This window comes from Phyllopteryx taeniolatus, chromosome 6 (assembly GCF_024500385.1).
Source record: "Phyllopteryx taeniolatus isolate TA_2022b chromosome 6, UOR_Ptae_1.2, whole genome shotgun sequence".
In the NCBI taxonomy this organism is placed as follows: Eukaryota; Metazoa; Chordata; class Actinopteri; order Syngnathiformes; family Syngnathidae; genus Phyllopteryx; species Phyllopteryx taeniolatus.
The window spans coordinates 13,645,739-13,669,939 of record NC_084507.1 but is presented as its reverse complement, the minus strand read 5'-3'; the positions used below and the strand labels follow the sequence as shown (position 1 = coordinate 13,669,939).

The 24,201-nt window shown below is 41.9% G+C and overlaps 1 protein-coding gene across 1 annotated transcript in view; it reads right to left on the bottom strand.

The window, feature by feature from the left end:
* Positions 1–87: 87 nt before the first annotated feature.
* cers2b (ceramide synthase 2b) overlaps positions 88–24,201 on the bottom strand; it is a 37,977-nt gene continuing 13,863 nt past the window's right edge. Inside the window, exons 2-11 of the mRNA XM_061776464.1 lie at positions 19,010–19,183; positions 17,409–17,526; positions 17,205–17,323; positions 15,468–15,525; positions 15,253–15,303; positions 14,110–14,202; positions 13,681–13,809; positions 13,321–13,427; positions 7,646–7,799; positions 88–7,351 (exon numbers count right to left, since the gene is read on the bottom strand). Of these exons, the coding sequence (XP_061632448.1) occupies positions 7,202–7,351; positions 7,646–7,799; positions 13,321–13,427; positions 13,681–13,809; positions 14,110–14,202; positions 15,253–15,303; positions 15,468–15,525; positions 17,205–17,323; positions 17,409–17,526; positions 19,010–19,182 (1,152 nt within the window). The 5' untranslated portion in view covers position 19,183 and the 3' untranslated portion in view covers positions 88–7,201. The remainder of the gene's footprint in view (positions 7,352–7,645; positions 7,800–13,320; positions 13,428–13,680; positions 13,810–14,109; positions 14,203–15,252; positions 15,304–15,467; positions 15,526–17,204; positions 17,324–17,408; positions 17,527–19,009; positions 19,184–24,201) is intronic.

Genomic DNA, 24,201 nt, shown 5'->3' with positions numbered 1-24,201 from the left:
CCATCAACCCTTTTAATATAGTATTTGCTTCCAGTGCTTCAGTAAGAAAGACTTACTAAAAGTAGTAAACGGGAGTGTCACTGTGAGTGTGATTCATGATCTTTTGCTTTTATTAATAACAATACTTCAGCGTCATTTAACAAAAAAACAAAAACAAAAAAGATAACACTGTAACCTGGACCGAGCTGTTGCTTCTGCATCACTGGGGGAAGAAGAAAGCTTGGTTGGTTGGTCGAGGTTAGTTAAAAAGGAAAGAAGAGGAAGAAAAGGTAGGTGGTGGTGGAACGAGGGATATGTGGAGGAGGAAAGTGAGTGATGAAGGAAGACAAGCTGCTTGTGATGTGTGAGGGAGACGGAGACAGAGAAGAAGAACAGGACAAGCGGAGAGGAGAGGGAATGTCCCGTAAATTACAAATAAGGCACTTGACACAGGAAAAACAAAACATTAATGCATAACAAAATGTGGGTTTGTGATAATAACCTCCTTGCTATGTCAAATATCACACTTTTACCTCATTTCATGTACAAAATTCTGGTTCATAAACATCACCCACAGCAACTAGGCAGTGGTCTCTAACATGAGGAAAGTTCCACTCATTCCAGTAAGTAGGGAAAAAGCACAAGAAATACATTCCAATCTGTCAAAAGAGCAGAGAGCTGTGGTTCTTCTGCAAACGTGTAAGATCTCAAACAGAGCACTTTACATACTACAGTGGCTGTATACTATGGTTCCACAAATAGTGGCGGGGGCGTTTTGTTACTCAACTGCAGATGGGTGGAGATTGTATTACTATAACATATGTCAGTTTAAAACCAAATAAAAATGATTAGTATGCAAAGAAAATGGCAAGAACCAAGCCAGAGTAGGCAGAACAAATAACTTACGAAACTCTCCAGAGCATTAACATAGACAGCTGGTCTTTTGCGATTTTGGTGAATTTAATCAGGGCACAGGCAGATGGTTTCTGAGGTCCACGGACATGTCTGGTAATGTCAGACGTATTCCATTCATAAATATGTGAACAGCGGACATCAAATCCTCAGAATCATTGCAGAAATCTATTCACTGAACGCATTATTATCCATCCATCCATTTTCTGAGCCGCTTCTCCTCACTAGGGTCGCAGGCGTGCTGGAGCCTATCCCAGCTGTCATCGGGCAGGAGGCGGGGTACACCCTGAACTGGTTGCTAGCCAATCGCAGGGCACATAGGAACAAACAACCATTCGCACTCACAGTCATGCCTATGGGCAATTTAGAGTCTCCAAATCATGCATGTTTTTGGGATGTGGGAGGAAACCGGAGTGCCCGGAGAAAACCCACGCAGGCACGGGGAGAACATGCAAACTCCACACAGGCGGGGCCAGGGATTGAACCCGGGTCCTCAGAACTGTGAGGCTGACGCTCTAACCAGTCGTCCACCGTGCCACCGCATTTTTATTATTATCGTCATTATTACATTCCACTGGCTGGCACATAGTTATGTTATGGGTGTGGGGGGGGGGGGGGGGGGACCAAAAACGATCGGGGTGGGGTTAGATACATGAAGTTAGTGGGTCTATTTAAGTCGCAAGCTGTTATCACCAATTCAATCTGTATTTAATAAGGGTAACCGCTCACTTGTCTGTTGCCACACCGGGCAAGAGCTGCAACAATGGTCACACACAGATCGCTGCGTTCTCCTCCCCACATAGATGTCACAGACCGTCCTTTTTTAAATATGCCGGTTTAGGTGTGTCTACAAAATTACGAAAAAAACCGGTCTAACCTGCCTCCTGGCGCACCAGATTTACGCCGGTCACGAAAATAGAGAATGTGGTCTGCATATTATTATTCTGCAGGGAACTTGTTTACAGCATAACTTTAATATGCCTTTCAGAGTGGTCAGGTGCTGCTGTTTTGGTTGGTAACAGAGTTTAAATCGGCTCAGCAATTTTGAGAGGTCCATATGTGAACAACAGCCTCTATGAATTGAAATCATTACAGTTACTAATCTTTTGATCTTTTCTCTGATCTAATCTCTTCTCTTTGAGGAAGGAGTTTGTTTGTCATAAGATGGCACTTCAGGTGACCAATTAGTGTCGATTTGAGGGAGGCATTTATTTGCATTGAGTGGATAATGAAGGAAAGACTAATTGAGGCACACAGCATCAATTTGAGGGAGGTATTAATTTCCCATAAGTGGACGACGCACCAAGTTGCTAATTGGAGCAATGTGTCAATTTGAGGGAGGTGATCATTTGTCACAAATGGATGACACGCCTGGTGGCTAATTAGAGCAAGGTGTTTATTTGTCTTAAGTGGGGTATGCATCTGGCGACGACTTGGGACAAGGTGTCTTTTTGAGGGAGGTATTTATTTGTCATAAGTGGATGATACTAGCAACTGGGGGTGTAATGATTCATTCACTACATCAATGTATCGATTTATATCCCTATGATCCAACTGCATTGCTCTGTGCTCGACAAGTTGACCCACCAGACAAAATATATTGATTTAAAATCGTTGGAAAAGGTAAAAAGGTTTTAAAGGTAAAATAACGCAATACAATTTTGCACGGCAGACTTTATATGGATGCGTGTGTATTACTCGCCTTGGTGTACGTTGAAGCCTTTCAAGCGAGCTTAGTTTAGCTTGCTAGCTGCTCTAACATGGAGATGCAAAGAGCAAGCGTGAGTTTAGTGTTGCGATTATTGCGTGAAAATGTGTAAAGTTGAAATGCTGAGAGCATTGCTAAATGCACGATTAAGTGTGGCCATCGAAGACATATTAGTAGCTTTATTAAAAAAAAAAAAAAAAAAAAAACGATAGCAGAGTACAAGAGGAATTTCATCAGGCAAGTCAATTACTGGACACTGTTTTCCAGCCTTATGTTTGTGTTACAAAGAGCAGGTTTGTTCACTTGTTTACTTTCTGTGTTTCATTAACGATATTCCTCAAAGATTTCCTTGTGAAAACCTCACGGTGCTTGATTTTTAGCCATTGGTATTTGACATTTTACAACAGGAATTCCCAATCTTTTTGGGTCTGGGGACCACTTACATTGGAGACGTTTTTCCAAGTACCCCATCATAATTCTAACACCAATTAAACATCTTTTTTGAGGAAAGAAAATGTCCAAATCAGAAAATCATAGCTGAAATAATATAACAATAAGTTGCTGTTTTCCTTTTGTTTTATTGCGAAGCAATACAAGTACATCAGGAAAAGTGTATTTATGACCATAATTACTGTAATTTTACCTGATTCCCTTACAAAAAAAACAACAGGAATCTAGGAAATTTTACCTGCACTGTCAGTTTGCAGGTATTTATTTCACAGTCACACTGGTTGAATTTTTGGCTAAAAAGTTACTGAACAGATTTCAAGCCACAGAATTGTATTGTAACTTTAGAAATAAAACAATATCGTCCATGAGACGAATTGGTAACCAAGAATCGTGATACGAATTGTTACACAACTACTAGCAACATGACAAGATTTCCCCAAAATGAGTCTGTCAAAATGCTGAGTATAGTTGTGATGGTCACTTTAACCTGAGTACAATGCACCAAGAATTACCATGATGGGTTCCAAGGAAATGAGGTTTTTGTGTTGGGAATGTTTTTGTGTGATATCGCCTATAGAAAAGGCAGGTTAAAAAAAAACGCCTTCAAATTAGGGTAAAACAGTACATCTTCATTTTATATTTCTGTACATACCTCCTCAACACTTTCATTTTGTCTGCCACTCGGAAACCGCTTGGCTGACAAGTTTCAGTTAAAAATATCCATCAATAAGCTTGTATGGGCCGAAATTCCGAGAGGTTCTCCAAGTCAACGCGTCAAAATGACCATGACGTTTCAAACGGTGTCACTTGCCCTAAATACTCGACTTAAATAGCGCAAACGGAACATCTGTGAGAAGAATAGTGCGGACAGTAGAATAGGTCATGTATTTTAGTAATAAATTGATTTCTTAGTCAATATTTATTATGGGAGGCGGAACGGTGGTTAGCACATCTGCCTCACAGTTTTGAGGAACTGGGTTCAAATCCAGTCTTGCCTGTGTGGACTTTGCATGTTCTCCCCGTGTCGGCATGGGTTTTCTCCGGGTACTCCGGTTTCCTCCCACTCCCCAAAAACATGCATGGTAGGTTAATTGGAGACTCTAAATTTCCTGTAGGTGTGAATATGAGTGCGAATGGTTGTTTGTTTATATGCAGCCTGCGATTGGCTGGCGACCAGTTTAGGGTGTACCACGCCTCTCGCCCAGAGTCAGCTGGGATAGGCTCGAGCACGCCCGGGACCCTAGTGAGGATAAGTGGTATGGAAAATGGATTGATGGACTGCAACTTGCTGTGAAGTGATTTGCAACAACCATGTAGTTAGTGTTCATGTTAATACATAAAAAATGAAGGTTAAATAAATAAAATGAATTGAGAATTTTGCTCGCAAGTCAAAGCAAAAACTCAGCAGAGCGACAACTCATATCTCGACAAACTCGGAAATTACCCATAAATCAAGGCACAATTGTATTTATTTGTGAGTTTCTGTGTGTAAATATTGTCAAATAATATCTCTTTAAAATACATAGTTGAATGTGTAATGTAATCAGACAAGGGGTGGATGAGTGTGCGAGAGATGTCACTGAATTTTAGGCCGCAAAGCCTGTGCAATCCTGGGGGGACTGTTATTATATTATACACTCCATGGAAAAAAATACAGTGGTGCCTCAGGATATGAGTCACTCAATTTTTTCGAGATATGTGCTGTCGATTGGCCGAGTTTTTGTTTTGACTTGCGAGCCCAAACTTGAGAAACGAGTGCTGTGTGGCGGCAGGAGGCTCCACAAACCTGACAAAAAGCGGCACTTTTGTCATGAGCTGTGCCCTGCAGTTCCTTTTTTGGAGTTTGGGTGGTGCTATGCGCCCGTCACGCACTCTCTCGCTTTCTTCCTAGTAATCAGCACCACCTCAGCTGAGCACCTGTTGTCAATCAGCCTTCGTCATTGCCTGCATTTAAGCCTGCCAGATCCAGGACTCCACTGCCAGAGTATTAATGTTCACCTGTGGTACACCGGCTCTCTACTCGCACGTAAGCTACACCATTTCTTGCAATTGCTTTGACCTCCATGTTCTTCCTCGTCATCAGTGCGCCTTCTGTGCTCCTCGCCTTGCTGAGCTCTCCAACCAGGCCGTCAAGCCCTTCCACCTGCTCACGCCACCTCTTCCCGCACATCCCCCGTCTCGACGGTCCGCCATTACGCCTCAGAGTTCCAATTCCGAATCCAAGCTCAATAAACCATTCCCCACAAACTTCTTCAGCCTCTGCCTGCTTCTGGGTCAAGTCAAAATTGATACAATTGTATCGTGACAACTTTGGCTGATATAATGAGTAAATATTCTTCAAAAAAGAGGCTTCAAGCTGTAGACTGCCACTACCAGTTGAGCGAGTGTATCTGTGTGGGTGGGGGGACTTGTTATCGCCTGTATAAAGGTCAGGTTAAAAAAACACCTTCAAATTAGGGTAAAACATTCATTTGATATTTCTGTACATACCTCCTCAACACTTTCCTTTTGTCTGCCACTCGGAAACCGTTTGTTTGACAAGTTTCAGTTAAATACATCCACTGATAAGTTTGTACGGTATGAAATTCCCAGAGGTTCTCCAACGCGTCAAAATGACCATGACGTTTCAAAGAGTGTCACTTGCCCCTAAATACTCGACTTAAATAGCGCAAATAGAAATTTTTTGAGAAGAGCAGTGCGGGCAGTAGAATAGGTCATGTATTTTAGTAATATTTGTTATGGGAGGCGGCATGACTGGTTAGCACATCTGCCTCACAGTTCTGAGGACCGGGTTAAAATCTGGTGTCGCCTGTGTGGAGTTTGCATGTTCTCCCTGTGCCTGCGTGGGTTTTCTCCGGGTACTCTGGTTTACACCCACATCCCAAAAACATGCATGGTAGGTTATTGGAAGACTCTAAATTGCCCGTAGGAGTGAATGTGAGTGTGAATATATAGGATAAGGCGTATAGACAATGGATGGATTTGTTATGGAGTATTTTAGATGTGTTTGAAGTGCTCATTCCATGTTTTAAGAAAATACTACAAAGATGGTGGCCGCTTGTCTCGCTGCTATTGACACACCCAGCAATTAATTGGGGAATGGCAACAATTTGAGGGAGGCATTTATTTGTCATTAGTGGCTGATACACGCTTTGACTAATAAGGGCAGGGCATCTACAGTATTTGTGGGAGGTATTTCTAATAGGTGGATGACCTAGCCCTACCTGGCGACTAATTAGGGTACGTCTATTTGAGCGAGGCATTTGTTATGAGTGGATGACACACCCGGCAACTAACTGAGGAATGGCGTATATTTGAGGGAGGCGTTTATTTGACATAAGTGGTTGATGCACCCATCAACTAATTGGGTTAGGGTGTCTATTTGAGGGAGGGTTGTCCTAAGTGAATGAGGCACCTGGCGAGTAACTGGAGAACATGGTCTATTTGAGGGATAGCCACTATTTGAAGAAATACGCTCTTCTTTACCAATATTTTCTTGTAGTTTGTTTATGGAATTGGAAATGAATTAAAGTCCCCTTTACAAATGGCACGAGCTACATTGAAAGTGTGAGGCACACAGTTGAACTGCTAAGATCCAATAAAAAGACATAAAAATAAAAGGAAGTGTAGGGTTGTGCAAAGCCATTGCAATAGCTCGTTGCATAGACACAATTTTGGAAAATAAATGCCCCCTCTTCTCCTTTCAAAAAACAGGGATGCTCGATTTGTTCTTTAAGTCAAAACACAAAGCAAAAACACAATTAAAGCGTCGCGTTTTGAAATGGCATTTTTTTTTTTTTTTTTTTAAAGAAGCCGTTATCTGGCTCTAAGGCACACAATTAGAGCGAGGGACGCTATGGCAGACGTTTCATCATTACTTCCCTCCTCTCTTCTCGCCAGTTTCTTCCCTGTCTTGAGTGACAACGCGTGTGGGCCAATGTCACCGTCATGGGGACTTTATGACAAAGCAAAAATAATCCATGCCACTTCCTGTAGTGTTCTTTAGGGTTTGTACAAATGAAGGTGTGTGTGTTGTCGTGGTGTGGTAACAGTGTCAAATTTGCATCTCCCTCTTTGTCACTCCGTTCCTCCTGCTGCTGTTGCTGGTCCTGCCAGGGGATATGAGTCCTTGTGCTCCACACGTCTTTCCTGTCATTCCACCTTCCTGTGGTTGTTGTTGTGCACCACGTGGCCGTTCTGCAGAGGCCCGTTTTTCTTTGTGACCCTTTGAATGTCCTCCTCTTCCTCCTCATCGGACTCGTCGGTCTCATCTTTGTCGCTTCTTTCGTCATCCACTTTTTCCTGGAAATAGGAGAAGGGTGTGTGTAATCCTTGTGTATGAATGTGTTTGTTACGTGTTTATTTAAAATTTTTTACTGTTTTTTTTTTTTTTTAATAAAGCAATTGAAAGTGGCAGCTGTGTTTATGCCTTGACCACCTGTCAATCGATTACAATTAGTTCTAGCGGTGGTAAGCTATATTAAATCATCTATGTTTACTTAACCGTAGACGTGCAGTTGTGTAAGCTGACAACTGTACTGCCATTTGTCAACATCACAGCTAATTACAAAATAAGAGCATAATTCTATTTCTTACATTGTGGGTGAGGAAGCGGACAGCTATGCGTATGATGAGAATGGCCCAGAAGATGTGAAGACACTGTAGCACCATCAAAAGACCGTTGAAGAAGTAGTAGCCAAAGAAGGGCTCGTAGATGGTCACAGGGTACACCCATGTGCAGTAGATAATCCTGCAGAGACAGCACGTTTTTCTTTTTTGCAACAAATACATATTTAAAAAACTGGTTTCATATAGAGCTTTCCAGATATGAAAAGAAACTATAACGAAAATAGTAACATAATTTCTCTTCGTAATGCCCCATTGAATCAAGATAATACTGTTTCCGAAGCAAAAATGGTTCACTCCACTTCCTGCCCCATGTGAATGTCCCATTTGTCCATCCATCCATCCGCTTATCCTCACTAGGGTCATGGGCAAGCTGGAGCCTATCCCTGCTGACTTTGGGCGAGAGGCGGGGTACACCTTGAACCGGTTGCCAGACAATCACAGGGAACATAGAGACAAAGTACCATTCGCACTCACATTCACACCTAGGGGCAATTTAGAGTCTTCAATTAACCTACCATGCATGTTTTTGGAATGTGGGAGGAAACAGCAACACCCGGAGAAAACCCACGCCGACACGGGAAGAACATGCAAACTCCACACAGGCAAGGCCGGATTTGAACCCAGTTCCTCAGAACTGTGAGGCAGATGTGATAACCACCATTCCGCCTCCCATAATAAATATTGACAAAGAAAACAATTTATTACTAAAATACATGACCTATTCTACTGTCCGCACTGCTCTTCTCACAGATGTTCCGTTTGCACTATTTAAGTCGAGTATTTAGGGCAGGTGACACCGTTTGAAACGTCATGGTCATTTTGACGCGGCCCATACAATCTTATTGGTCCTGGTCCGAACATATCAGATTAATGATCTGCAACTGAACACTGCTTTAAAGATTTTCAGTTTACTACAGATTGTTTGTGTTTTGGTTCTGAATGTAAAGATGTTATTCCTTTCCAGAAAACTGCGACGTTTGAGTGTTTAAAAGAACTCCAACACAGTGTTTCCCCGCTGTTTTATTCTGGAACCTATCCTCTGGCATCATCTTATGGCAACTTCATGCCAAGCAATTGTGTTGAAGTGAGGGGAGGACCATTTTATTAGGCCACATCCCTGTTTAAAACAAAAGCAGTGCTTTGCCACCCACCATCTTGAGGCATTTATAGCCCAAAATAAAACTTTTTTTTTGTGGTGGGGGTGGGGGGTTGTTAAGATTTTTTTCTATTTGTGGCAGCGCTGGGCCCCATCCCCCGCAAATAGTGGGAGAGCGTCTTCTTTTCCTTTCGGCTTGTCCTTTTAGGGGTCGCCACAGCCTTTCATCCTTTTCCATGCAAGCCATTCTCCTGCATCCTCCTCTAACACCAACTGCCCTCATGTCCCCTCACGACATCCATCAACCTCTTTGGTCTTCCTCGAGCTCTCTTGCCTGGCAGCTCCATCCTCATCATCCTTCTACCAATATATTCACTATCTCTCCTCTGGACATGTCCAAACCATCTAAATCTGCTCGATCTAACTTTGTCGCCAAAACATCTAACCTTGGCCGTACATCTGATGACCTAATTTCTAATTTTATCCAACCTGGTCACTCCTTGAGAGAACCTCAACATCTTCATTTCCGCCACCTCCAGCTCGGCTTCCTGTTGTCTCTTCAGTGCCATTGTCTCTAATCTGTACATCATGGCTGGCCTCACCACTGTCTTATAAACTTTGCCCTTCATCCTAGCAGAGACTCTTCTGTCACATAACACACCTGACACCTTCCTCCGCCCGTTCCAACCTGCTTGGACACGTTTCTTCACTTCCTTACCACACTCACCATTGCTCTGGACCATTGACCCTAAGCATTTGAAGTCCTCCACACTTGCTATCTCTTCTCCCTGTAGCCTCACTCTTTCCCCTCCACCCTTCTCATTCATGCAGATATATTCCGTCTTACTTCGGCTAATCTTCATTCCATCAACATCCTCAAGGCAAATAATGCAGATGTGGTACTCTTTCTAGGTATGAATCCATACTGTTGCTCGCAAATACTCACTTCTGTCCTGAGTCTAGCCTCCACTACTCTTTCCTATAACTTAATTGTGTGGCTTATTCCTCTATAGTTCCCACAACTCTGCACATCACCCGTGTTCTTAAAAATGGGCACCAGCACACCTTTCCCCCATTCCACAGGCATCTTCTCACCCGCTAGAATTCTGTTGAACAAGCTGGTCAAAAACTCCACAGCCACCTCTCCTAGATGCTTCCATACCTCCACAGGAATGTCATCAGGACCAACTGCCTTTCCATTTGTCATCCTCTTTAATGCCTTTCTAACTTCCACCTTACTAATCATTGCCACTTCCTGGTCCACCACACTTGCCTCTTCTACTCTCCCTTCTCTCTCATTTAACCTCATTCATCAACTCCTCAAAGTATTATTTCCATCTATCACGCACACTAGTGGCACCAGTCAACACATTTCCATCCCTAGCCTTAATCACCCTAACCTGGCATATATGTCATCATATGCCTCTTGTTTGGCCTTTGCCACCTTACCTTTGCCCTACGTCGCACCTCAATGTATTCCTTTCTCCTCTCTTCTGTCCTCTCAGTCTCCCACTTCATCTTAGCCAACCTCTTTCCTTGTATGATTTCCTGTACTTTGAGGTTCCACCACCAAGTCTCCTTCTCTCCTTTCCTGCCAGAAGATTCACCAAGTACTCTCCTGCCTGTCTCTCTGATCACTTTGGGTGTAGTGGCCCAGTCTTCTTGAAGCTCCTCCTGTCCACCGAGAGCCTGTCTCAACTCTTCCCGAAAAGCTGCACAACACTTCCGTTCTCAGCTTCCACCACATGGTTCTCTGCTCTGCCTTTGTCTTCTTAATCTTCCTCCACACCACCAGAGTCATCTTACACACCACCATCCTATGATGTCTAGCTACCCACTCCCCTACCACTACCTTACAGTCGGTAACCTCCTTCAGATTACATTGTCTGCACAAGATGTAATCCACCTCCCTGCTTCTACCTTCGCTCTTGTAGGTCACCCTATGTTCCTGCCTCTTCTGGAAATAAGTGTTCACTACAAAGTCTACCACCATCTGTCCCTCCAAGTTCATGGAATTCTTTAGTTCACGGTGGCCCGGGAGCCAGATCTGGCCCGCCACATTATTCATTTTATGTGGCCCGCGAAAGCAAATCAAAATTGCTAATTGTGTTCTATTGTAATAATGTTGAGATATTGCAAGCATTTTTTGTTACCAACCCCCCTTTGAAAAGAAATGTACTTGTTGACATTTTTTTGATAGGCTTCTGATTTTAAAAGTAGTTATTCATCAATTTGTTGTGTAATTATATGAGGTGATAATTCCTGTATATGGGTTCACAGTCATAACGGCCCTCACAGGGAAGCCATAACTACGATGTGGCCCGTGACAAAAATGAGTTTGACACCCCTGCTTTAGGCAAAGTTTTAAACCGGGTGTCCTTCCTGACGCAACCCTCTGCATTTATCCGGGCTTGGGACCGGCCTACAGTTTGCACTGGCTTGTGCCCCCCATAGGGCTGCATTAGTGGGAGAACACTTTTTATGAAAAAAAAGTCAGTGCTTTGACTTAAGAGATTAATGTGTTCTGTGACCACGCTCGTAACTAAAAACACTAATATCTCCAATTATTAGTTTGCATTAAAATAAATGGAAAAGCCATTAATCCGTTCCAGCCCTTGGCCTCCTTCTAGTGTGCGTGCCTTGGACACCGGGGGGAAGCATAATACAGTCGTGCAGACACAAATAGAAAAGACTCATAACTAAGTGACTCAGTAAGCTGCAGTAATATTGTTTTTCTCGCAGAGGATAAAGAATATATGCCTGTGAGTTTCTACATGTGTTACTGCACTGTTTGCATTCAAATATCTGTTGCTTAAAGATTTTGTAAAACTATCCATCCACCCATTCTCAATACCACTTATCCTGATTAGGGTCACGGGGCGTCTATCTCAGCTGACTTCAGGCGAAATACACGCTGAACTGGTCACCCAGGCGGCACGGTGGGTGACTGGTTAGAGCGTCTGCCTCACAGTTCTGAGGACTGGGGTTCAATACCCGGCCCCGCCTGTGTGGAGTTTGCATGTTCTCCCCGTGCCTGCGTGGGTTTTCTCCGGGCACTCCGGTTTCCTCCCACATCCCAAAAACATGCATGGTAGGTTATTTGAAGACTCTAAATTGCCCGTAGGTGTGAATGTGAGTGTGAATGGTTGTTTGTTTCTATGTGCCCTGCAATTGGCTGGCAACCAGTTCGGGGTGTACCCCGCCTCCTGCCCGATGATAGCTTGGATAGGCTCCAGCACACCTGCGACCCTTGTGAGGATAAGCGGCTCAGGAAATGGTTGGATGGATGGACTGGTCACCCATCAGTCGCAGGGCACATACAAACAACCATTCGTCACTGAGTGGGAACTGAACCGACGCTGCCCGCTCCAAAGTCAGGCGAGTGTACCACTACACCAGTGACCTCTATAAAACAGTTTGTTTCTAAATACATTAAATATGTTTGAAGATAAGTGCTGAACGTGCAAAGACTGAGAACAGTTTAGTACTGAACTGTTGAGATAGAACATCAAACTCTTTTTCACCATTTCAGTTGTCCAGCATTTTTGCCTGTGGCTAAAATCAAGCCCAAGTACGCACTCGGGCTTTCTGGCATGAGTCAGGCCTCCCCCATTATACAAGTACTTAGCGCCTTCATTCCATCATTGGCTATTTGGCGCAACATCCAGTTCCTTAGTAATAATAACCTTTTCCCATTTCTACCACTACAGCGTGCAGTTAGCCATCAAGCTATACCGACAACCAGAAAAAAAAAGATCTTTCCAACAGTACTATTAGGGTTACAGTGTTTCTGTGGTGTAGACCCACTGCGTGTGGGTCCACATAAACGAAACACTTCAGGGAAAATTAACTGTTTATCACTTTCACTAGCCCACAAGCTAACAAGCTAATGAGCTAGCGAGCTCGCTAGACTGGCAGCGGGGTTGTCTAACGTCACCGCCTCACTCAGTGTTGTCGTTGTGTGTGTCCACCGAATAGAGACACTTCAGGGAAAGTTAACTGTTTCTTAAACACTGCGGCAAACGTTATTCAGCCTGTAGCTCACACTACAGACATTTGAGCACATACTTGAACAAACGTATTTGATTGATGGGTGAAGTTTAACGGGGAAACTTTTAAGCGCATTCAGCAGACATGCACCACAGTGTCCGACAGCCTCGAGGAGAGCTGCATTTTTCACAATTTTGGAGCCTTACCGATTTGTTTTATTCATTCAAATTTGGCAGGCTTGTTTACAACACGCTTCTCTGTGGTGTGTCAAATTTATAAGACTATGAGATTTTGCATTGTATGTTAGCAGTAATCTAGCAGACATTCAAAGTAATATGGTTGGTTGATTTAAATACACATTTATCAATTTTATTTGTTTTATGTTTTATTTGTCAGTAAACTTCAATATATTGTATATAATTGCTTGATGGACTGGTTTTAACCTGTTTAATAAATTAAGGTTGAAGAATGTCAAAGGGGACCTGGAATCCTTCAATTTCTCTGTATGTAACCCTCGGAGGAAAACATTTAGACCTTGTGGAATTTTCAACTGTACCGGAAGGGAAAAATGACGAGGCGAGTGACGATGAAGATTGCGGCGAATACGATGAAGATGTAGTTGCATGTATTTCGCCAGCCAGCATAGTTGAACATTTTGGCAGACTAGAGAGAGAGAGAGAGAGAGAGAGAGAGAGAGAGAGAGAGAGAGAGAGAGAGAGAGAGAGAGAGGGGAGAGACAGAGAAACATAGTTACACTTAGATAATCTTTTCTCCACTAGAGGGCAGTGTTGCATGAGTGCTTCTGTCACTGCCTGTTTTAGAATCATTGGCCAACATTTCTTCAGTTGTACATGTAGATGAATGTCACTTTATGGACATCACTGTTGGATTCAAAAGAACTGAATTGCATATTTACCTCAAGGAGGTAATCAGAGGAGTCGTGCACCAGCATGATGAGCGTTCCAGCACGGATGTAGTTGACGCACCACGAGAAGCTGATGAGGAGGATGGTTGCAACATGGTGGACAATCTGCTCCTTGAAGTCCTAAAAGAGAACCGTGAAGGAGGCACACCGTTTTATACGATGGGGGATTAAAACCTGTGTTGTGCCACTTCAGTAGGATTTTCACCATCTCCCTCAGCTGACACAGGTTGAGCAAAGTACAAACACTTGTCAACACAAACATTCAGTCACATACACGCGTGCAACAACAGTCCAATGTCCACACATACAGACGTCAAAACAGATCATACAGGGAGAGGACAGAATTTAGTTTTTTGCGCCCTTTAGTTGCCCTAACAAGATTGGTGTGTTGAATTTGGTTAGATTTTTCGATCCACTGACTTTGCGTTTGACATCAGAGGCCACACTGATGAGCAGGGAAGCGTAGAAACCCAGTTCTATCATGTAGTACCAATACTGAGATGGTAGCAGAGTCTGTGGAAGGGGAATAAAACAACATACTGTAAATCCATGAACTGTTGTGTCAAATTAGACAAACACTCCAATTATTCATCAACATCAAGACATGTAAAGTAATATGAAAGAGTTTAAATAGAGCAATCACGTTCCATCAGTTTTCAAAGCTGCTTTGCTTTGTTGTTCTGTGTACTGTATTACTTCAAGTCGTGTCCCTTCAGTAACATACACTCTGGCCGAAATACTTGCAAAATGTATAACCATTTAATGCAGGGGTGTCAAACTAATTTTTGTCTCGGGCTGCATTGTTGTTATGATTTCCCTCAGAGGGCCGTTAGAACAGTGAAATGTTTAATCACCAAATCATATTATTACCATTACACAACACATTGAGGGATAACTAGTTTTGAAATCAGAAGACAAGGATAATAGTTTGTTCAAGTATTTTTTAAGTTACTGTAGAAGAAGGGTTTGGTAACCGAAAAATGCAATATCTCAACATTATTGTTTATTATTATGACAATTTGGAATTTGGGTAGAGATTTTAGGAAAAAAATCACAGAAGTTGACGCGCATGATTGCCTTTCGCGGGCCACATAAAATTATGTGGCGTGCCGCATCTGGCCCCCGGGCCTTGAGTTAGATATCTATGTTTTAATGGATTGTCCCCAAAACGAACTTGGTTGCTAACTAAAACAGCAACAGCTATGGAAACATGTAAATCTTCTCTCTTATTAAAGACATGTTGTACCATCTAATGTGCCTTGCTTCTTGTTTTTTTTCTCTGCATTTGGCCACAATAGCCATTTTTATTTATACAGAAACTCTAGTTTAAATTGAAATTCATTGTAACATAGCACTGACATTGTTATTACTAAAAAAAAAATAAAAAAAATAATGCAATTTTACAAAAAGGCCTACCATCTAAAAATAAATAAACCTGGCTACTGTCTGAGGAAATACAGTACTCCCCCTCTATGTCATGAAGGGACATAATGGATCCTTCTCAAATTTATATGGAATGGAATGTACTGTTTAATAATAATAGTGTGCTGTCAGGAGACGTACCAGCACAGGAAAGCCTTGCCACATCTCCTGCACATCATACAGCCAAGGTTTCTGGAAGAAGCAGGGAACATTTGAATGATATCGCATTAATGAAATACTGTATATCGACTGACGCAGCACAGTGGTGCGTCAATGATGCCCACCCCCGAATGACGTCGAATGAGGACGTGAATGCGGATCGAGAAAGTTGGAGGAGGGAGAAGGGGGATACTCACGTCGATGAGGGCGGCCAGGCCAGCAATGAAAGCAAGAAGGTAAAAGGTAAATCTCCAACTGCAAGAGAACACACACACATACATACAAACAATCCTTCTGCTCAGTCAATAGGGGAGAGACTATAGACACATTTACTAGCACACACACACGCACACACACATACACATACTACTTCGTCCAGTATCTTTCTTATGCCTACACATATCTACATGTTTGAACCGTTGCTGTGTAAAGCCTCTGGTAGCTGGAATATAGCCTGGTGGGTTGTCAACAACAAGACGCTCTCAAGCGGCCTCGCCAGCACGATGCCCCTATCAAATCAGACTTGACTTAAAAAAAATATAAAAATTGCCTCCTTGCTCTTTGGCCTTCTTTCTGTGATGTGCGCACACTTACAGCCAACAACGAGGTGCGCACACTTACAGTCAACAACGAGGTGCTCTAAAGCGGTTACGCCTGCCCCAGTCCACACGCTGGCTGTACAGTCGAACTAAAATAAAAAAATATTTTTATTTTCTAACCAATGTGCTGTGTCCTGCTTTAACCTATATAGTTTAAAGGATTACCTGTCCATGTGTTGGTATTGTGAGGTGAACTGAGGTGAATATGTAACATAGAATTAGAAATAATGGCAACGAGTCATTTCACTCCATGGAACACAACATCTGGGATGAAAAATGCATGCCTGGAGCTAATACTATTAAAGTAATGCTCATATGTTGTGCTACTGTAATTTACAGCGTTTGTTTACACTGAAAATAATTATAGTATAATTAAGAGGAAAAGTCACAATGTTTCAAGAATAAAGTTGCATAATACAAAGGAAAATGACAAAAGCTGTATTTTTGAACAGAATACAAAAATTCTTGAGAAAGTTACATTTTTCATTTATTACAATATAATGAGATTATTTTTTGTAAAATTCCAATTGTATTCTTCACAATATTTTATTTTTGATAGAGTCCTTCACTTTGTCACGAGACTTGCCTTGAGACAAGAATGACGACCGAATTTTTCGAGATCCATCCATCCATCCATTTTCTGAGCCGCTTCTCCTCACTAGGGTCGCGGGCGTGCTGGAGCCTATCCCAGCTATCATCGGGCAGGAGGCGGGGTACACCCTGAACTGGTTGCCAGCCAATCGCAGGGCACATACAAACAAACAACCATTCACACTCACATTCACACCTACGGACAATTTAGAGTTGTCAATTAACCTACCACGCATGTTTTTGGGATGTGGGAGGAAACCGGAGTGCCTGGAGAAAACCCAGGCAGGCACGGGGAGAACATGCAAACTCCACACAGGCGGGGCCGGGGATTGAACCCCGGTCTTCAGAACTGTGAGGCAGACGCTCTAACCAGTCGTCCACCGTGGCGCCATTTTTCGAGATATGAGCTATAATTTGGATAATTTTTTTTGCTTTGACTTGTGATACAAGTGCTTTATGGGGGCAGAGGATCAAGCTGTTGTTGTCACTGTGCCTCAGTTTCCATAAATGATCACACACAAACATAAGCAGCATTGATGATTGAGTCACACTGGTCATGTGCTAATGATTGTGTGTTGGGGCAAAAGGTACACAGAGGCTTTAGAGCATGTGCAAGCTAAAAATAGAGTGCTACTTTTGCCCGCAGAAATGTGCTCATACAGTTGGGAGTAACACATGAATGGCAGCTGCTTCAAGCGCCGCTGTTGGCAACATGACACATGTTGTGTGTATGTGTGTGCTTACCTGGCCTCTCGAAACTTTTTCAGCAAACTGGGTCTGTCCAGATTTCTCCTTCTTCTAAACCATCGCTGCAGTTGTCTTTGCGAGCAGCCAGTCTGCTTGCAAAGACTCACTACTGAAACCTACAATCACACAAAACACTGATTATTTATGTTTTGTGTACATACACAAGGAGCAGGATCATGCTCAGTTGGTATGGACATTTACCTGTGTGGGGTTTTTGGTAACTTTACAGTAGTAAGACTCCAGTGTGGGGTTGTGAGGCACCCTGAGACGTACTGTTTCTTTTACCCCGAGTACAGAGGCCAAAGGCGTCGCCACCGTCCTGCTCAGACACAAATTGATAAGACATTAACGGTACGTTCATTCATCTTCCATTCCGCTTATCCTCACTAGGGTCGCGGGCGTGCTGGAGCCTATCCCAGCTATCTTCGGGCGAGAGGCGTATCAAAGTAAATTATAAAGGAAAAAAAAGGGATGAAAGAACAACAATATTATGAAATGTGAAAATCAATGTAGAGTGACCCCAATCCCCACACACATACATGGTTCGCTATTCCCTAATTCGCCATTTGCGCTTTTTTGTGTGGAACCTATCCTCAGCTATTTGCTGAAAAACTCACCAACTGTAATGTTTTTAAGATCTTTCCACAATACCCTAAAATGCCACAAGATGGAGCCAAAGCCCTGGATAATAGGAAATTAGTGTAATTGGTGTCAGGGAATAGGAATGGAACAATATTCATGATACCGTGATATCACAAAATATCTCAATATTGTTGTGGTCTTGTCTCGGTATAAAAATAATGAGCCGTTCTGTTTAAAGATTCTTTTGGGCCGTATCCAATTTCTAATGTTATCAATACAAAAAATGACAATACAGTAAATACTGTTAAATTATTGAACTGACAATTTCTCAATGGACAGTTTTGTTATTGTGAGCATTTAATATTGCTGAAGCAATAATACTCTTTTGGAGGTAGACTATATGAATGTAAACATTGAATGGACGGGGATAGAAGTGCATGGTAATATATGATTTGAAGCTGTCTTTTTCACAAAAACCTGTAGGAAAACGGACGGAAACTACTAAAACCTATTGAGAAGGACTTGGCAAGAGTTGAGAAGAAGAAGAGCAAGAAAAAGAGAGTTTTTTTCCGATTCTCCTGTTTTTGCTTCTTTGCACCACCTATCCTGTACCGTGAACCTTCCTGCAATACCGTGTGTCTTCTTGCAATACCGTGAGCTTTGCCACAATATCGCAATAAATATTGTACCGTGAGATTAATACCGTGATAAAACTGAACCGTGAGATATAGATATCGTTACATCCCTTTCAGGGAAGTATTGTTGGTGTGATACTTCTTGATTGAGTTATATGATATAGTTAACTGTTATTGTAAAACACAATACACATTTACATATCCTGTATATATTGTACTGATACGGCTTGGCAGCAGCCGGATTGATGTTTCTTCACACCCGGAAACATTTGTTTTTGTTGTGAAAACTCATGTGATACAACATGGCATTTTTGATTGGCCGATTCTGTTGGAATAAAAACACTCTGGCTGTCAGACCGACACAAATATAATTGCTGGAAATACAAAAACCCTATTTTTGTAAAAAAAATAAAAAATAAACAAATAAAAATCATCAGGGACTCAGGAAGATTAAGTCACAGATGTTCAAAGAGTCACATGATTAGACAAGATCTGTAAATTAAGATGATGTTGATGCAGCGACAAACACCCACACACGTGCATGCACGCACACACACACACACACACACACACACACAAACTGACCTTTCAAACACCTGACGAACGATTAGGAATAAGAGGGCAATGGGGAGGGCCACCCAGAGATCCGTCGCTTTGGCATACACTCGTCCGTCACGGTCCACCAGGTCGGCCCAGCCCAGGCCTTCTGGAAACCACAGCCGCTCCTGCCAGAACCAGGCGTTCAGCTCGGACAGCATCCTAAAACACAAAACGCATCAGGCAAAAAATAAAAAATGGAGCACATAAGTTCCACACCCCGACCAAAATATTCACACCACTCCTCCCACATTGTGACTGCACCGGGGGATTAATGCTCAGACGTGTGTTATACGGGCCAGGGCATACATTGGGCACAGTTGCTACTGTGTAATTTAAGGAATTAGACAAATGCTTCCCAATAAAATGGAATCCCAGTGGTTGGTTTTGACTGATGTGTACACCAGAGCCAATGCCTGTGGAGGCCCATGTGAGGAAGTGTGACTCAGAGCGACTGCAACTTTACATTCAGACTTTCCAACATTACATCCCACAGCCCCTTTACACAGCACACTGAGCGCAGACATGAGTGTTTGAGGGACTGGCAGAGTGAAAGGGGAAGGAAGCAGCACATGAGGGATCATTACTCATCATGTGTGTACGGTGGCCCTTCCACCACCTCCCCTTCATACTTGTAAGTCTCAGGAGTCCAATGGGAGATCTGTTCCCACCTACTGCATCTGCAAATGCTGAAGTCGTTGAAGCACTTCCATCCCCACCAGTAACAAGTAAGGGTTCTCTCTTTGGCCCGGTGGCATGTGTAGTTCTCCCCTCCCTCGACTACCGCGGAAATATGCAGCAGAGATTCTGTTTAGGATTACAGTTGGGCTAGCTAAAACAATTTTCCACACTTTATCTTTAAAGTGAGTTATTACGTTATATATGTACCACATTTTGTGTTGGTTTAAAACTGGATCCATAAGCTCCTGCAAGGAGCCACTACTATTTTCTTTTTCTGTTAATTACAGTGTGTGTGTCATAAGATCTCTGACTATATAGACTAGATTTTACTCCGATCTGATCGGCTTGATCGGTATTGGCTGATTATTAGTATTTTATGCTGATCGGCTTTAATGTCATAATTTGCCGATCCGGTAAATGATGTCATTGATTGGCTCCGCAAAAGACATTTACGCCGCATCGCCTTCGTGTACAGTATATTTTAATCCAAAAACGAGATTATTTTTAGCCTTGTCGTGTGTCTTTTGACATACTACTGTAAATAGCCAATAAAGGTTTTATTTTTTATTTTTTGTTTAAATGTTGACGGTGTGGGACAGACAACACGTCTGAGGCAGACAACACGTAATGCCTGGATCAGACTACAAGACAAATTTGGTGTTTCACGATTGCACGATGTCAGACTACTGCAATAAAATCTTCACATCCCGTCTTCACAAGGCTTTATCTTGTCAACTAAAACGTGACGGGATACACTCGTTACCATGGCGACAACAACAACAACGGATAGTGCCGTGTGTATTATAAGAACAAAATGGGAAAAAAACGTGTGGCGGTGGTCACCGGTGCTCGGGAGAATACGTTCATTTCAGGATTGCTTGAGGTATGTTCACGTACTTTTAATACGATACGGCTCGCAAGCAGGCAACAAAACCTTATGTAGTCTAGCAAGCTAGTGCTAGAACTAACGGTTGTCCGTAAACATGCCGGCATTATGTCGAATCATGCTCTAAGGTTTCGGTGTGTGTGAAGTAATTTAATTACAATAAAGTAATTCAATTACAGTAAGTTAGCACCCATTATTTCTGTCATGTTGTAATGTTGGTTTGACCTGACTGATTACAATACATGACCTAGAGAATACTTTTGAAGACACTCAGTATAGAAGTACACAAGTATATACAGTAAACTAACAAGTCATTTAAATAGACACATTGTTCCATCTCTTGACATGAAAATGAGATGATTTAAAGATCGAATGGTATTATGTTCCTAGTTGGTGTTGTTGTTCATTTGGTTTCATTGTCTTTCCGTTCCCTTGGTGATCATTGGTGGGAAGAGCGGCTCAGACGTACCTCCAAGATATTGCAATCTGTAGAGTTTAAAGCCCAGCAGCGGCAGAAAGGAGTTGTCAGATTATTGCTTCTGCTATTGCTCTTTTCGTATTTCTAGTATTCTGAGTTTCAAGTCCCCTGTCCACGGTTCAGTGGTACGTCCTACCTGTGTTATTTTTACGCGAGTACAATTGTTTCCTGTTGTAGTTTGCTTATATCCTTGTGTAGGATTTATTGTGTGTTAGACCGGCCTTTACGCTGCGGCACCGTCCACTAGCGCACCCTTAATTTCTTATTGTTTGGAGTAACTCTCCTCACGATGCCCCTTTTCCGTTGTTGCTTTTGGTTTAACCTTTATATTTTGTTTATTAAAATACTATATTTATTCTTGCTACGGCTCGTTGTCTGCCTTGGGATCCTTGTCCATTCATACGCTCACTCATGACCAGTGGTGCCACAGTTACCTTGAAAAATTAACTTAGTTACTTTACTGATTACTTGATCTTAAAAGTAACTTAGTTACTTAATTTCAAAAGTAACTTAGAAAAAAGTAACTTTTTAGTTACTTTCAGCAGCTGTCAAATGGCAGGAATATCACTTATCCGCAGTACAAAAAACCATTAGCTTAACCGTACCCATTACTTAGTAATGTATGCCAAACAAGTTACAGAATGATGTCATTGACATGAATGAATAACTTAAATGTGTAGTTGAAGCCACATTAAATGAGCAACTTCGTGCAGACTTGACATCCCAAATAGCCACCCAAATATATACAAGCGCACCATTCTCAGTACACTTCTTTAAAGACTCTTAACTGATAGATAGACAGACAGGCAAACACAGACTGTAGCAACCCTGCCGATTGTGTGGGGATCCATGAAGGCAACTGTGTGTGCGTGCGTGTGTGTGTGCGTGCGTGTACAATGAACCTTAGTATTGTCATCTTTAGAGAAACCCGAAGTAGTGACTGTATTTACAGTTTAAGTATGCCAATCCTTTGTCACTGTCCATTGTGTTTGCGCCGCTGGCTGCTCGTGTACATGTGAGTTGACTGATTATGTGCAGAAAACATGCAACACGTCGTGTGGCGTCATTGCCCCAGACGGCTCAGTTTATAAATTGTTTGCGTTTTTTCGATATTGTAGTTAGTCGTTGTGTGCATTTTAGTTATGGGTAGTTAAGAATATAGTGTGTTTCGACTCTTTTATTAGTCATTACTAAAACAAAGGCTGAAAATTGGTCTACACTTATGACATACACTGTCACTGAATCAGATGTCTTGGATATTGACTGTAGTAGCACTGTAGTTTGTTAATGATAAATATCTGTTGCCTGAGCATAAATTGCATATTTTAATATCAAAAGCATATTAAACTCTGGTTCTCGTGAACAAAAAAGTAACTATTGGCAGATAAAACAAAATAACTGTAATCTGACTGCTCTAATATAAGAAGTAACTCGTTTGATTACTTATGATGTCACTGGACCACATTTTTTTGTGTATCTGTTCGTTGTTTATGTATGTTACAAAGTAACGCGTTACCAGCAGCACAAAGTTAATTGAAAACAATGCATTATTTGTAACACTGTGTGTTTATTAAAAAAAACAACAACAACAAAAAAAACTTATTTCATTCCTCCATTTATTTTATATAATAGAATTGAATTGAATCCTGCAGTTCTCCTTGGTAATGATTCAATGGTTTTAAATGTTATTTACAAGATGACAGAATGGAGATGCAACCCCCAGTGTTGTGTGGGACCCTCGAGGCAGCTGGCGTCCATGAAATACTGTATGACACAGTCTATTTTTCACTTTGTCAAGTTAGTCATGCCCCCAGCACAGGTGGTAGATGGGATGGGTGACATACAGTAGTTTTCCCACTTTATTTTGCAGAATGTTTGTTCTGAAATGTCTGGCACCACTAAAAGGGAAATCTAACCCAAAACAGATAAGAAAATTAGTTTCTGAGGACAAATAAGGTAAGGGTTCAAAGGGTAGGAACAGACAAGTGTTAGACTGCTCACATTTACCCCCCCCCCCCTCCCAAAAAATAAATAAATAAATAAAAACAGTACTTCATTTGTGCAGTGCTGCAATTTTTGAAGGAATTTCCAAATCAGGTTGACATATTTAGGTTCATGTGCTTAGATCATCTGGTGATTTCAGCATGTTTAAGCACTTTTTTCCCCTGAATAACATTCCATTGGTAGTCTGGATCATATGACCAGGCTCTGACCATTTCAAAGGCCCAATGAAAGAGGGGGAAGCCTTTGGCAGGGGAGGGAGACAGGAAGTTGTCTCTTTCTCTCTTCCTCACCACAAATGTACAATATAAAGATGTGGTGATTCACAATCCAAAATGAAGTCCCCAATCATAAAAACTTTCTGTTTTGGAGTAACAGTGAAGCTAAACAGACCAAACTGGGACCTGGTACAGAGTTCGGGAATATGCGGGAAATGTAAAGATACAGCCACCATATGAAAGGAGAGCTCCATACTGACTCTTCCCTTTTTATCAATGATGAACAACTTTAAGAGTCAACTAATAGATAGTTTACCTGGGCAGAGGCAACATAAATGAGTGTGAATCACTATCAGACATGAGGTGTGTGTGTGTGTACAAAACTTCCACGTATTCGTCGTCCAGAATGATGAATCATTCATAACACAACTTTTCCAAAGACAAAAGAGGGAGAAGAAGAGTAGAATATCTACATGCTTGATGGGGGAGGTGAAAGAGAAAATGGCACACATAAGATTACAATACTTGAATAACAATGCATAGGGCTGACTTGGACTTTTTGATAGAAACTATAAATACAGTACATCCCAAAATTCTAAAAGATTCTTTAATGATCCTTTGAGATATTCACAACAAATACCAACTGATTTTACAAGAGAACATGTACATTCCAGTTCCATACGTTTCACTTCAGTATGCATTTTTTCTGCATCTCCATTGTAAATGGTCCCAAAATATCCAACCTGAACCACCCAAGTTACCAGTACACGTGTCCTCAGTAGCCTTGTCGCGTGTCTTTTGGCGTAGTCCTGTAAATATCTGACGGCCAATAAAGTTATTTAAAAAAAACAAAAAATAAAAAAACAAACATGTCAGCGGTGTGGAACAGACAACACGTCTGAGTCAGACAACATGT